Source organism: Enhydra lutris, unplaced genomic scaffold (assembly GCF_002288905.1).
Source record: "Enhydra lutris kenyoni isolate GAN:26980312 unplaced genomic scaffold, ASM228890v2 scaffoldscaffold6, whole genome shotgun sequence".
Classification (NCBI taxonomy): Eukaryota; Metazoa; Chordata; class Mammalia; order Carnivora; family Mustelidae; genus Enhydra; species Enhydra lutris.
Genome location: NW_019154090.1, coordinates 9,843,726 through 9,859,289, shown reverse-complemented (window position 1 = coordinate 9,859,289; position 15,564 = coordinate 9,843,726). Strand labels below are relative to the sequence as shown.

At 51.2% G+C, this 15,564-nt stretch overlaps 1 protein-coding gene across 2 annotated transcripts in view; it reads right to left on the bottom strand.

Moving 5' to 3' along the window:
• The window catches only part of LOC111141555 (ATPase phospholipid transporting 9A (putative)), a 127,513-nt gene that overhangs the window by 54,920 nt on the left and 57,029 nt on the right, over positions 1-15,564 (bottom strand). For both annotated transcript variants that reach the window (XM_022494182.1, XM_022494181.1), the window contains exons 7-11: positions 14,915-15,009; positions 10,973-11,053; positions 10,127-10,202; positions 2,278-2,354; positions 509-669 (exon numbers count right to left, since the gene is read on the bottom strand). In XM_022494182.1, the coding sequence (XP_022349890.1) occupies positions 509-669; positions 2,278-2,354; positions 10,127-10,202; positions 10,973-11,053; positions 14,915-15,009 (490 nt within the window). The remainder of the gene's footprint in view (positions 1-508; positions 670-2,277; positions 2,355-10,126; positions 10,203-10,972; positions 11,054-14,914; positions 15,010-15,564) is intronic.

Genomic DNA, 15,564 nt, shown 5'->3' with positions numbered 1-15,564 from the left:
AGAAAGATATATATGTCAAAATATTAAGAGCACCTATCACTTAGTTGTGAGATTAGAGGTGATTTTGATCTTATTCTCTGGTCACTGTGAATCTTTGTTTTCTCCTACTACGACAATTCCTTGTACTATCTTCTAAGAGCATTTATTCAGCCTCCAAGGAAGGCAAGCCAGAGGCTGGCCTGTGTCACGAATGCTCATTAGTCCCAGTATTTCCCTCTGAGTGTGGACTCGAGCCCAGGATCCGTCTCAACAGAGCACCCCCAGCGGCCAGCACCAAGCTCCAGAGCCGGCCCACGAGACGGGCGCTAAGCGGCATCCCCGGCACAGGGCAGGCAGGGCAAGGGCTTCTGAGCAAAGACTGATTCAAGAAAGGCTGGTTCAAGGAGGAACCGCCCTTCCCCTGCTGGGGCCCAGAACAGGACTCACATTCCCAACTGCGCCCCATCGTCGTCTCCAAGGGGACCACGAGCGAAAAAGAGGACAACGGCCTGGCTCCTTTTCTGCTCACCTGATGGGGATGATGTTGGAGAACAGCAGGAGGAAGCGGATGATCTGGAGGTACCAGCGCCCGGCAAAGTGCTGAAGGGCCACCATGACCAGCGACACCACCACCAGAGCGCCGAAGAGGATCTTGGTCAGGCAGTTCACCTCCAGGTCAAACAGGCCGATCTGTGGGACGGAGCAGCAGGGGGAGCCTGTGCTTAGTCGGTGCACCCGGAGCCCAGTTGGAGAACTGGTCCTTCTCCAGGAGCACCTGTGCCCCAGGCGAGAGACAGTGGGACCCTTCAGTCCCTACGTCTTTGGTTCAGAATACTGGGCTCCAGGGGCTGGGCTTCCTAACACACATCCAAGGGGCCTCAAGGATTTCTGACTGCGTTAATTTTTTTTAACAATCAAGAAGACTTAGGGGCACTGGGTGGCTCAGTCAGTGAAGCGTCTGCCTTCGGCTCAGTCATGATCTCAGGGTCTGGGGATCAAGCCCAGTGTCAGGCTCCCTGCTCAGTGGAGGGTCTGCTTCTCCCTCTACCTCCACCCCCGCACCCCACCCCCTCAACTCATGCCCCCTTTCTCTCTCTCAAATAAATAAGAAAAATCTTTAACAAATAAAATAAAAAACAAACAAACAAAACAAACAAGAAAACTTAGACTTGGAAACACATAAACAGGTCACGGTGCATTGGGGGCTACGTGTGGGGTGACGTACGCCATGGCCTATAAAATGGGCTCGGTCCCCCACTCCTGGAACTGCCCCACACATGGATTCGGGGCTGCCTGACAGCTCAGGGCACACACACAGGTGGGACCTGATGGCTAAGAACCACACTCATGAGCGCGATGATTTGAATAATGACAGATTTACTTTAACGTGTCTGCAAAAAAAGAAAAGAAAAAAAAAACGGAACCAGCAGGCCAAAGCTGTAACTTCACAGAATCGTGGCCCAGCACAAGGCTAAAGCATCGAATAAATGGCCTTCTGGTTGTAAAGACGGTCGTGACGATGCAGAGGCAATGACCAGAGGTCTGGAAACCGCACTTGTTCACGGTGTTGACAGAGGAAGTCATTGTACAGTTTCTGGCTAAGTCTTGAACTGTGGGGGAGGGGTGGGGCTGGGAGGGTGGGTTGTGGTGTGAAATGAGTGAGAACGGGACCCACCTGGAGGCCACAGAGCAGACCCCGCTCACCACGCCACAGCCAGTGTCCTCTGTGGGGTGGATCTGAACCCGCCCATTCCCTGCCGGGCAGCGTGAGGACATGGGGCTTCTCATGGCCACTGCTCAGCTCATGAGCCCAAGGAAGCGCCCAGGCTCCCTGGCTGGGGTGGGGGTGTTGGGGATTAAACGGGGGAGGGGCGCCTGTGAAAGATGGGGCACCATGCAGGGCACATAGGAAGTGCTCAACAGTTTGAACTTGAAAGCTTTAAAAATTTTATGAATTCCCACAAATACACAGGAACGCATGCTCCTGTGTTATACGGACGCGTGTGCGCACACGCACACGTGCACAGACACATGAGAAGACAGTACGTCTACATGAATGAAATAACACTGTGAGGTGTTCCTGTCTTTAAATCCAGCTCCTCTGGGGGCCTGGGTGGCTCAGTCGGTTAAGCAACTGCTTTCGATTCAGGTCATGATCCTGGAGTCCCGGGATCGAGTCCCGCATCGGGCTCCCTGCTCAGTGGGGAGTCTGCTTCTCCCTCTGACCCTCCCCCATCCCACGCTCTCTCTGTCAAATAAATAAATAAAATCTTTAAAACAAACAAACATCAAGCTCACCTTACTTCGAGGATTTGAGGTGTTCATGACACTCCGGAGTTCTCTGCCCGTGTAAAGAACAACACCCACGACAGTACCTAACGCGAGAAAAGCACAGCACAGAGACATGAACACCGACGGTATCCGGGGCCACGAGGACCAGCACCGCTGCTCCTCGCCACAGGCAGCTGTTTCGATTTAAGTTCAACAGAAATTAATACGCCCAGTTCCCCGTCTTCCCTCTGCGTCCGCCACAGTTTCGAGCACTCGGCGGTCACGGTGAAGACACAGAGCGCTGTTCCTGTTGCGGAAAGGTCAACTGCTCAGTGCGGGTCTGTGGGGTCCCCTGGGGACCTGACGGGGGGGGTCTGCCCTTCACGCCACCGCCCTCAGAGGCTTCCAGAGGCGCTTATAGGACATTCCTATATTCAGACACTATGAGAACTTACAAACACGCTCATTAGAGCCTTCTTCCCGCTGAGTCTGACTCCTTTAGATTCTGTGTGCGACTAGAACACGGGCCAGATGACCCATCTTTCCTGAGAACTTCCCCACCCCCTCTCACGTGCCCCCCCACCCCGTTTATCAATCTTTCTAAAAGTCAACAACTTACAGAAGAAACACAAAAGGCCAGTTAACATTAGAAAAGATGCTCAACTTTGTGAGTAATCAAAGAAATGCAAAATAAGCCACTTTTATCACTACTGCAACAACAAAAATTCCGCAGACTGATATCACCCAGTGTCTCTGCCAAATGGGCCCTGTCATAACACGCTATCGGCTGGAATATAAATGGGAACAATCTATTTTGGGGTGAAACTGGTCATATCTATTAACAATCTACCTGTCTCCCCTCCTCAGTGTATGCCATGGAAATGTTCAACACAGTGGGGAAGACTGACAACGAAGGAGGAAACGAGAAACAGGTAATCACGGACGGGGGCAGGTGCCGTCATGAAAATCAGGCGGAGGAGCAGACTGGAAGGAGCCGGAGAAGCCTGCTGGTTGGTACTGGGTAGTCAGAGAAGCAGCCTCTGAGATGAGGACGCCTGAACAGGAGCCTGAACCCTGAGAAGGGGCCAGCCCCGCCACGCTCTCAGGGAGGCGGCCAGGAACACAAGCAAGCTGGCCTCTGCTGGGAACGAGAACCACCTCCACTCTCCTCTCTCAGAGGGAGATGCCAAAACCTCAGAGAGTGTCAAACAGAGCTGGTCAAGGAGCCCCAGCCCAGAAGACGCGCTGGGACTACGTCTCCCCAACAAAACCCCGGGAGGACACACAGAGGTCCCCCCTCCAAGCTTAATGCACGCAATGCGGTTCCCTTCCAAGAAAGCTCAGCAGATGGCGGGCCGGGCAGAGCTCACTTGCTGGCCCCCTGGCAGATGGCGGCTCCAGTGAACGCAGGCCTGCGGCCACAGCAGATAGTCAAACCAGAGGTGGCCACGCAGCCACTGCACTCATTCCTGCAAAGATGTGGTGGGTGTCCGTCCCCACGATTGAGGGTTCAAGAGGGTCCTAATGACAAGGACCTCTGAACAGGTCCTGCACTGGCGCCAGCCAACCTTGATGCTTGCCAAGGCTGAAATGAAAATGGCCCTTCTCCCCGGCGCCTGCCTCTGCTCAAGGCCAAAACCCCTTCCATAAGATCCAAACGCCAGCCACAGTCGCCCAGAGGGAAACCACACACGTGCACTGGTTTGGTCTATACTGGGCTTTCAAGGTTTTGAATTCATCACCATCTTTTAAATACAGGAACTTTCATATAAAAAATTGAGAATTCTGGCTCCTCCTGCAAACTCAGAAGATCTGGAGACACTGGGTCTGTAGTCCCAGCAGGTGTCAAGCACGGGCACTCCCTTTATCCGGGGGCAGGCTCTCAGCTCATCCTGACCCCCACGTGGCCCAAGCCACCCCTTCAAGACCTCCTGACCCAAGCCTCTCTGCCCCCCCGTGTCCTGTGCCATCGGTGCCGCTGTTCCCCCCTCGCCCTCCACAGTGGGCAGAGTGCAGAATCCTCTCCACTCAGCCAGCTGGTTTCTCCAAGTCACACTGCTGTGGTCGGGTGTCACACCAACTTCTTCCTAACTCCACGACAGCCCGGTCCCGGGGTCAGGGCCTACTCTGTGACCCCTCTGTCCCTGTCTGCAGCAAGATAAATGCTACCCCTGAGAGTGAGCTTTCGGAAAGGTTCACAGCAGTCAGATACCGCTGCGACATTCAAGCGTGCGAGCGCAGGACCAGTGCCGCTGGACAGGGTCCAGACCAGCTGGACACACTCTAGCTCACGTGCCCATGTGCACAGGCACGACTGCCTGCAGGCTGTACAAGGGCCACGGACTGATGGGCTGCGGACCGGAGCCGGGGGAGGCAGCCACACAAGCAACTGGAGAGCCTGAGAAGAACCAGGCTCCACAGCCCCCGGGCCACGGCCCATCCCTTCCCTCTCGCAGCCCAGTGACTCCCCAGCCCAGCAGCAAAGGGTTGGGTTGCCATGGTGATTGCGTCCTCTCCAGGTTGAGGCCAGCAGAGGCAGCTGGGCCCTAAGCACTGTCTGGCAAGCTTTCTCATTCTTTCAGACTTTCAAGTGGTAACAGCAGAGTGACCGGAACATAGGACTTCGCTTCTAAAGAGAACTGAGAAGTGAAATCTCACAGAATCAAGATGACTAACGATGGCGGTTTCTCGACGGGGTGCACCAGAAGGAAATGGCTTGCATATAACCAGGCTCGCGTCAGAATCAGAATGCAGTCAGAGGATTACTCACTGAGAAGCAGGGGAAACTGAGGCCACGTAAGGAAATGGTATGTGTCCAGTGTCTCGGACTCCGAAACCCATGCCCGCGGAAGGGCTCAGCAGGTAATACCACTGGGTCACTGCTCTCACCACTCACTTTCCTCCCACATCACCAATCACAAACTTTGAAATCTCTTCTCCTATCTTCAATCTCTTCTCCCAACCTGTTTTCCACTCTCTGCCTCCCAGGAGAGGACCTCCTAGGCTGTGCGACCTTAGACAAGCTGCTTAACGTCTCTGAGACTCCATTCTTCATTCCATTAAACCCCCCTTTAATGTTGTGAGACCAAAACAAGAGAATGGCAGCAAAATGCTTCATAAATAAAAAGAGCCTGATAGGGTGCCTGGGTGGCTCAGTGGATTAAGCCTCTGCCTTTGGTTCAGGTCATGATCTCAGGGTCCTGGGATCGAGTCCCGCATTGGGCTCTCTGCTCAGCAGGGAGCCTGCTTCTCTCTCTCTCTCTCTCTCTCTCTCTGCCTGCCTCTCCATCTACTTGTGATCTCTCTGTGTCAAATAAATAAATAAAATCTTAAAAAAATAAAAAGAGCCTGATAAACAAAAGACTCATCACTGTTCATCTCTGAGATGAAGGCTGACAAGTTCCTCCACCTCAGAACTCTCTACATGGCCACTTAAATTGTTTCCCTTTACACTGGTTTCAGAGGGATTTCAGAGACCCACCCCCATTTCCTCCCATCTCCTCTGTCATTTGTATTACTTTTAGAGTGAACTAGAAACACCACCAGGATGGAGACGAGGATTTTCCAGCAAGCCACCACAGCGCCAGGACCGAGCAACAGAGCGTGGCCGCATCCCATAGAGACACCCAGGAAAGGTTTTTGGGGGGTCTGGCTGGCTCAGCCAGATGAAGAGTTTACGACTCTTGATCTCAGGGTTGTGAGCCTGAGCCTCACACTGGGAAGCAGATTATACTTAAAATGATCCTTTAATTTTTTTTTTTTTTTTTCAAAAAAATAAAAATAGGGGTGGCTGGGTGGCTCAGTCAGTTAAGCAGCTGCCTTCAGCTCAGGTCATGATCTCAGGGTCTTGGGATTGAGTCCCGCATCGGGCTCCCCGCTCCGTGGAGAGCCTGCTTCTCCCTCTTCCCCTGCCTGCCGCTCTGCCTACTTGTACTCTCTCTGTCAAATAAATAAATAAAATCTTTTGAAAATGAAAATAAAATAAAATAAAAATAAAAATAAAAAAATAAAATAAATGCGTTTGTTTTATTTTGCTCTGCTGCATGGAAAGCAGCAGCCAGGAGAGAAGAAAATCACCAGAATAAAAACCAGACAGTCATGTGAATATGTATTTACTACTAAAATGTTAATATTGTTGAAACAAGTGGCTAACCAAAAAACTCAAAGCTACGAGGAATCAACGTAGCTGTTACCCTTGGGACGCCTGGGAGGCGTGGCTCAGTCACTTAACCATCTGCCTTCAGCTCCGGTTATGATCTCGGGGTCCTGAGATCGAGGGCCCCCCATCCCACCCATACATACAGCTCCCTGCCCAGTGGGGAGCCTGCTTCTCCCCTCCTCAGCCCCTCCCCCCATCACCCGCCTTCTCGCTAGCTCTGTTCACTCTCTCTCCAATAAATAATCTTTTTATGAAGGTCGCTGTGGGGGCACTGGAAGGCAGCGGAGGGACTGCTGGGGGCTGACAAAACCTGGATTATTGATCGGAGCACTGGCGCTACGTTTGGGATTCAGTCCGTATATGTGTTATCTTTCAGTAAAAGGGAAGGAGAAGGACACCCGCCTGCAAGGAATGATGTGCGGACCACTGGACTTACTGCCTGGCAAGCAGATGCCCACATCCCAGGCGCCCCTGTGCCCCCAGCTCTGCCGGCACTGGACACAGCATAACTCCGGAGTTCTACCCCCTCATATCTGATCTCCACTCACACCCCCATTCCACCCGCTGTTCTCCATCCCAAACTGTGCGCTCTCTCCTTTCACACACGTCCAGTCCCCAGGGGCGGTCTCGACACAGGGCCACACGCACAGACTGGGCACAAGGGTCTAGAGCTTCTGGCTGGAGCCCAAGTAAGGCCCTTCTGCCAGTAAGGTTTCCTAACTTCACTCCATACATTCAAATATTTTAATCTGAAACTGTATAAACACTCCAAGAAAACATCAGTGTATTTGTCTCATTTTAAAGCAGGTAAGATTTTCTCAGCATGTCAGAAAAACCAGAAACCATAAAGAAAAAAAAAATCAATAGGTTTGAGGGTATAAAAATTTTAAATTTTTGTGCCAAAATACAAATGAGACCAACTGGGAGACAGTAATTGCAGTTAAGGTAAAAAGCAAAAGGATAATATTCTTAGCCTATAAAGAGTCCTTGGAAATCATTTTTTTTTTAATTCTTTTAAGATTTATTTATTTGAGAGAGAGAGAGAGCACGCGCATGAACAAGGAGAAGGGGCAAAGGGAGACACGGACTCCCCACTAAGCCAGGAGCCCTGTACGGGATTCGATCTCAGGACCCTGAGATCATGACGTGAGTGGAAGGCAGACACTTCACCGATTGAGCCACCCAGGTGCCCCAGGAATCAATTTCTAAAGGAATCCATCAATAGAAAAAAATGGGCATTGGCCATAAACTGGCAAATCATACATACATTTTAAAAATGCAAATGGAAAAAATGCAAATGAAAATAAAACACTTTTAAAAATCCAACTTCACAAATAACTTTTTTGTTTTTTCAGATTTTATTTTTGGGACGCCTGAGCAGTGCAGTCAGCTAGTATCTGACTCTTTTTATTTATTTATTTATTTATTTATTTATTTATTTATTTATTGGTCAGAGAGAGAGAGAGAGAGAGAGAGAGAGAGAACACAAGCAGGCAGAGCAGCAGGCAGAAGCAGAGAGAGAAGCAGGCTCCCTGCTGAGCAAGGAGCCCGATGTGGGGCTCAATCTCAGGACCCTGGGATCATGACCTGAGCCAAAGGCAGAGGCTTTAATCCACTGAGCCACCCAGGCACCCCTAGTATCTGACTCTTGATTTCAGCTCGGGTCATGATCTCAAAGTTGTGAGATGGAGCCCCAAGACCAGCTCTGTGTTCAGTGCAGAGTCTGCTTGGGATTCTCTCGCTCAACGTAAAACGTATCTGCCCTTTACTCTAGGATTCCCGTTTCTATGGAAATGTGGATAACATCAATATTTAGAACTTCTCTCTGGAAAAAACAAACAAAGCACATCAAAGACAAAAGCAAAAGCCAAACAATAAACGTTGAAAAGAGATTTGCATCACATACGAGATGAGTTTGATATTGTCTTTGCTAGGAAGCACGCTCACAAGTCAATATGAAGAAACAGAAAGTAGATCAACCAAAACATTAAGAACTGTCTTATGTGTAGAAAGAGGTTCCTATATTCTCAATGAAATAAACAAAACAATAACAAGAGAACCTCTATCACAGACAAGAACAGTATAACACTATGAAACTCTTGCATATCAAATACGCCACAAAATCTTTCCAAAAACCAGAAATGGGGAACTCTCACAAACGAGTAAGAGAAAGAGAAGAAACAGCTAGCGGGCACAAAAAGTAAGGGAGAAAGGTAGAGACCACACAGACCACAAGGAAAGCCAACCTTCCAGGCAATCCAGGAAATGCAAATTAAAACACACTCCTTATTTTTCTGCCAAATTATTAAAGATTAAAAGGAATAGCTACTTGTTAATAAATGCCTTCAAAGGGGAGGAAAACTGGGAAGGAAGAGTAACCAGTTCTGAGAGATGTGGGTGGACCTGTGGCAGGGGAGAGGCTGGAGAGGAAGGGCTGCAGCAGGGGCTGGTGGGTGTGGCCAATGGTGTGGGCGTGGCTTGTGGGTGGGGTTTGTGGGCGCGGCAGGCAGTTCCTCCTGGCCCGTGCAGAGCTTTAAGGACCCATTTCTCTTCTCTAGCCAGCAAGAGGAATTGAGAGGCATTCCACATTAGGAAGCAAATACAGGCAGGGAGTGGAAAAGGAAAAATGGCAGAAGACGTAAAAGGAGTGCTCATCTCTATGTGCATTACGGGGTTCATCTGTGGATGGTGAACAAGGCGGCCCCGCGTTTAGTTTGTGCTGGTCTGTGCTGGTCATTCCCTTCCTTAGCCACAGAATATCCTGACTGAGCACCTAAATTATACTAAAGAGCCACAAAGCAGCATCAAGCAGAAGAAAACGGGTTGGTAGGAGGAAGAGGTGCTTGAGAGGGAGAAAGCCGACCTCCAACAGTAGAGACAGGAAGTTGGCAATGGTAAAATTATATATTAATAATAGTATATACTATTACCTCATATATGTAATGTAACAAAGTAACAAGAACTGCACAATATGTTCTGCTTCTGCAACAAAGTGCCTGGGTTCAAGTCCCAACTTTGCCTTTTACCTCTGTGTCCTTGGGCAAGTTCCTTAGCCTCACAGAGCCTCGGTTTCCTCATGTGCAGAATGGGATAATACCGGCACCTCCCCTCACAGGAACGATGGGAGGGGTCAGTGCAATGGGTAATGCATGTAAAGGCCTCCCCAAGGTGCCGGACAGATCCGTGGCCCCCAACTGCCACCAACCACCATGACTGTAGACACTGCTCGGCCCCTGGAACCGCTTCTGCTCAGTCTCTCCCCAGTGTTCCAAAACTAAAAGACACCGATTTCCACATCATCTTGGTGTTTCCAACTCAGGCCCGTGGCCCTTTCCTGTGCTTGGGGGAGGGACCGCCTAGGACTGGCAGGATGAGCTCAGCAGCCCCCCCAGACACGACCTCCGGCCAGCACATCCAGGCTGGCCCAGTTTCTGGGAGAGATTAGAACGTCAATCTCAGGTGGCAATTAAGGGCTATTCCCGGAGTGGATGCTGCCGAAAAGAGCGCGGGCCACAACAGCTTCTCTCAGAGGTGTCCACAACCGTCTGAGGGGCAATCAGATGTCAGCGAGACTCCCTGGAGGGGCAGCAGCAAGTGGAAAATACCATGTGACCGCCGGCTAATTTTCCCCACTGACAGATGATTATTCTAATTACACAAGAGGATTTTCTTTGCTTTTCAAATTGCTAACACATTCCCCAGAAAGGGCGCCCTTACCCGACGCGATGACAGTGCCGGCCCAGAGCGTGTTCTCTATGCTCAAGCTCTCGCTGATCGGAGGGTCGCTGTCTTCCTGGAAAAGACCGATGGGCACGCATTTATCCACCAAGGTTCTGGAAGAATCCACAGGCTATTTCCAACCTGCTCGTCCCAAGACAGGAAGAGAGGATGACCCCTATTTGGAAGCCCCCAGGTGAGCCAGGAGAGAAGGGCCAAGCTCCAAAGCCACCGTCCTGGGCGTGCTTTTCATCCCCAGGGTCATCCGTGACCAAAGGAGGACAGGCTTCCAACACTGAAGACACGTCCCGCAAGGCAGGAACTAAAATGCAGAAGCAAATCAAACAGAAGCAGCCCTCTGCTGGCCCGTCCTATGGCTTCTAGGAAGAGACCATGAATTCCGTGGGGGTCCCAGATTCTCCAAATAATTGAAAGCTAAATTTAATTTCTAGCCTTTAGGTAGAATAGTTGGGAAGTGGCTTAAAAATTGTTAACAATGCCAGCCGGGGCTTGTGTGAGTAGAAGAGGTCATGGATGTGTCCAAAGCAGACAGCAAAAGTACCTGCCTTCCCACCACAGAGTTCACAGTAATTCTAACACTGCTGGGGTCTACGCTGTCGGGGAAACTCACGCTGTTCAGAGGCTGGGAGAAAGCCCCCGCTGTGCCAACCTCACTGAGAAACACTACGTCAGTTTTCAAGCTGGGGCTTCTTAGGGGAAGCTCACCCCTTCCTGGAGCAGAGCTACCCCCTGACAAAGACCTGTCAACACTTCTTGTCTGCAGGTCTCTGTCCCCAGACGTGCTCTCAGCAAGGCGGGAGCGCCCGGTCAGCGAAGCCTACTTACTCTGGTGAAAGTTCCCACAAAGTTGTGAATGTCGATATTTGGCTCTTCTGCATAGACGTACGATCGAATCTGAAGGAGATCCTGTTCAACAGAGGTAACGTTTTGGAGTTAAAACAAAGTTCAGGGGGCACCTGGGTGGCTCAGTTGTTAAGCGTCTGCCTGTGGCTCGGGTCATGATTCCGGGGTCCTGGGATCAAGTCCCCGCATCGGGCTCCCTGCTGGGCAGGAAGCCTGCTTCTCCCTCTCCCACTCACCCTGCTTGTGTACCCTCTCTTGCTGTGTCTCTCTCTGTCAAAGAAATAAATAAAATCTTAAAAAAAAAAAAAAAAAAAAAACAAAGTTCAGGATTAAAGAGATCTCAGGAGGGGTGCCTGGGTGGCTCAGTGGGTTAAAGCCTCTGCCTTTGGCTCAGGTCATGATCTCAGGGTCTTGGGATCGAACCCCACATCAGGCTCTCTGCTCAGCGGGGAGCCTACTTCCCTCTCTCTCTCTGCCTGCTTCTCTGCCTGCTTGAGATCTTTCTCTGTCACATAAATAAATAAAATATTAAAAAATAAATAAGTAAAGAGATCTCAGGAGGCCCCCAGAGTTTTTCAAAAGCAACTCCATCCCCCAAACAGCAAGCAGGCTCTCAAAAGTACAGGGGAGGTGGAAAAAGAGAAGAAAAAATTCTCTATTATAAACTACGCTTAGCGGTCGCTCCACACACTATCCCACAACACCCCGACAGACTTCAGTGAAGATGCCTGTGTGTCTGTGTTCACCCGGTGCTTCCCAAACTAGCTCACGGCCTACGTCCCCCTTCTGCTCCACTGCCTGGGCCAAGAGCTGTTGGTACCTACGAAGGTCTGTGCTCAGTCAACGGTACTTACTTGGCCCTGCTCTGTATAAGGCCTTGGAAAAGGCATAAAAAGCAAACAGAACACCTCACACCCAGGAGGATGGCAACCATCTGAAAAGTATGGGCGAGAATGTGGAGGAACCGGAACGCCCGTGGACTGTTCGAAGGAACGTAAAGTGGTGCAGCCACCACGGAAAACAATATGGCGGTTCCTCAAAAACTTACACTTAGAATTACTGTGATTAGCAAGCCACTCGCGGGGAAGTGACAGCAGGGTCTCAAAGATGCTGTATGGCTGTGATTACGCACAGTCACCAAAAGATGCTGACAACCCACGCGCCCACTGACGGGTAAATGGAAGAACAAAATGGGATACAGCATATAATGGAATATTGCCCAGCCTTATAGAGGAAGGGAATCCTGACACAGGCCACCACATTATGCTAAGTGAAATAAACCCATCACTAAAGGACAAATACTGTATGATTCCCCTTAGATCGGGTCCCTAGAACAGTCAAATTCATAGAGACAGAAAGTGCAGTGGTGGATGCGGGGGACTGGGCAATGGGGAACTGGTGTTTGATGGGTCAGAGTTTCTGTTTCGCATGGTGAAGAGCTCTGGAGATGGACGGTGGGGACAGCTGCACAGCGCGAATGGGCTTACCGCCCCTGAACTGTACCTTTTAAAATGATAACGTGGTAAATTTGATGTGTATTTTACCACAATGAAAAAAATTGAGAAAAAAAAAATCTCCAATCAGGTAGACAGGCAAATCCAGACCACAATATACCTTGGCTACAGGGACCCAGAGGGGGGCAGAGGTTACTGGTCGTCCCCTGCCCAGGGCCTGTGGCCTCTACTAACTAGCTAGGAGGTCCCACGTGCAGATGTGTTTATCCTGTGGCCTCTATGTACTAATAAGAAAAGGTCCCGAGGGGGCGCTTGGGTGACACACTCATTTAAGAGTCAGACTCTTGATTTTGGGGCTCAGGTCATGATCTCAGGGTCGTAATCTCAGAGTTGTGAGATCGAGTCCCACATCGGGCTCTGTGCTCAGCATGGTGTCTGCTTGAGTTTTTCTCTCTCCCTCTCCCTTTACCACTCCTCCTTGCTCTCTCTCAAATAAATAAATAAATCTAAAAAAAAAAAACAACCCAGGGATACATTCAAAGTGGACAGGAGCAAAAGTTGCAGAATCCCAAACACAGGGTAATCTCATATACACGTGCGCTCCACCCGCCCACCAGCAAGTTCACAGCTGTACATACGTAGGGAGGTGTGCCGGCAGAGGTCTGGGAAGATCACCACTGACTTTACAGGATCCCCAGAGGGAAGCAGGTAAGGTCTGGGGCAGAGGCCACAAGCAAGACTTCTCATTTCTTCCTCCAGGGCTTTTCATACAATTAATTAAGTTATTTAGTTTAACAAGAGCACAGTCTTGTGATGCCCAGGTCATCCCTTCATACGGTTCTTCTGCTAAATCACTGCTCCCCTCTCGGATCCCTCTAGCCCAGCAAGGAGGAGTCTCCTAACAAGGACAGCAGCATCTCCTTCTCTGGGCCCCAGCCCAGGCCTGGGCCCGACGGGGCAGGGCAGGGGCTGGGGATGGGGGAACAGGCAGAGGGTCCAACAGCGGTGTTCCTTGAACTGACGCATCCAAAGCACACACCGACAAAGCAACTCTGTGCAGCAACAGACCCACACCTTCGTGACAGACCCGCACCTTCATGATTCTAGGCGTTTCCAGACCATCTCTTAAAGAGAGTCCTTCAAATCATTATGAGGACCAGAAAGCTTCCCTTGGAGAAATCTTACCAGGAAGTTAAAACGCGTCACCCAGAAAAACCAGAACCCTCTCACTAAACCAACCCCATCTCGGGGCAGGACGGTGCCCCCTCAGGATTCCCAGGGGCTCCCAAACAGTGTTAGAAACTCACTGCTCCAGAATTCTGGTTTAAGAATTAATATTAGTAATGGTGCCACTTCACTTGTCACTGACCATGAGACATCATTAGGACAGGGGGCACATTTACCGGCCTAATAACATGGAACATTGTCCTGCTCACTCCTTCCTCACAGAACATGGATAAGGGACAGCATTAATCCTGTGACCACAAGCCCAGGAAAAGCTTTCATGTTCTGCCGAATCCTTTCAGGCCACTGTTGGGGCATGTTGGCCTCTGTGCGTTTAAATTACATTTTGTGACTCTGTAACCTTGTCCATGGGCCACATCCAATCCATGTGGCTCGTCCTTAAACTTACTCTTTGGCTCCCTGCTCCTCTTGCTTTACAGATCATAGCCTGAGTAATGTGGGGCTGACAGGGAAGTGTGGGGCTCTGCACACCCTTGAGAGCCTGCTGGTTCTAACTCCTTAGGCCACGCCCTGGGAGAGGGCCCGTGGCTGTACCACACGTGGCTCTATATGCTGTTCCTCACACTGTTCCACGCATAGGGTATTCAGCAGTGAACATACCAGGCAGAACTCTGCTCTCAGAGATACTGCCTGGAAGTGAGTCGGGTGGGAAGATAAGGGGAGGGTGGTCAGAAAATGCCTCTCACGCAAGGAGATCTGTGCACAAAACCCAGGAGGTAGGCTGGAGAGGCCCAGCCAGGCAGCCACTGGAGCACAACTGTCCCCTGCGGAGGAAACAGCGAGGGCAAACACTGGGACCCAGAGGGAGAGGGCACAGGCAGGCAGAGCACCTAGGCTGAGGTCAGGGTCCTGGCAGGGACACAGACCCCAGGGGGCTTGAGGACAACAGCAAGGACGGCAGTCTGGGTTCTCAGGAACGAGAAGCCTCCAGAGGCCCTGAGCAGAGGGACGATATACCTATGTGCCTTTCCTTCTAGCTTTATGCAAGGCGCCTTGTCGAGGCTTTATAAGATTCTGAGCTCCCCCCTAAAGAGCCCCCCAGCCCTGCACTTCACTCGGCCGCGCGACTTGAAACAACAGGTGCTCGGGGAGGCCCCCCAGGACCCCATCCTGCCCGCCCTCCTTCCCACCTGACATCCCTCATCGGGCCCTGGAGGGCCTCTGAGTCCGAGAGCCCGACAAGGACACGGGTGCCAGTCTGCGTTTCCGCGGGAAAGCTACTCACGGCCGCGGTGGGGAGCCTCTGCGTGCAGGCCACGGGGAGCCGCAGCTTCCAGTCCGTCTCGCCGTCCAGCTGGTCTGTGCGCAGGAAGCAGGAGCCTGGGGAAGGAAGGTGGGCGCTGTCCGTCCGCTTCCGCTTCCGCTTCCGCTTCCAGGATCCCTCCCCCCGCGGCTCTCAGCACTTCCTGCGCTCGCCCTTGTAAAAACCCAGTCAGGGACCAACCTCCAAAAGGGAGAACAAATACCCCATTTCCCGCTTCCTCTGTAAGCTCTGGGGTCGGAAGATCTGGGCTCAAATCCTCACTCCAGGGACACCTGGGTGGCTCGGTCGGTGAAGCGTCTGCCTTCGGCTCAGGTCACGATCCCAGGGTCTTGGGATCGAGTCCCATATCGGGCTCCCTGCTCAACAAGGGGCCTGCTTCTCCCTCTGCCTCTCTGACAAGTAAGTAAATTTTTAAAAATTTTATTTATTTACTTGACACAGAGAGAGATCACAAGTAGGCAGAGAGGCAGGCGGAGAGAGAGAGAAAGGGAAGCAGGCTCCCTGATGAGCAGAGAGCCCGATGCGGGGCTCGATCCCAGGACCCTGAGATCATGACCTGAGCCAAAGGCAGAGGCTTAACCTACACTGAGCCACCCAGGCGCCCCGACAAA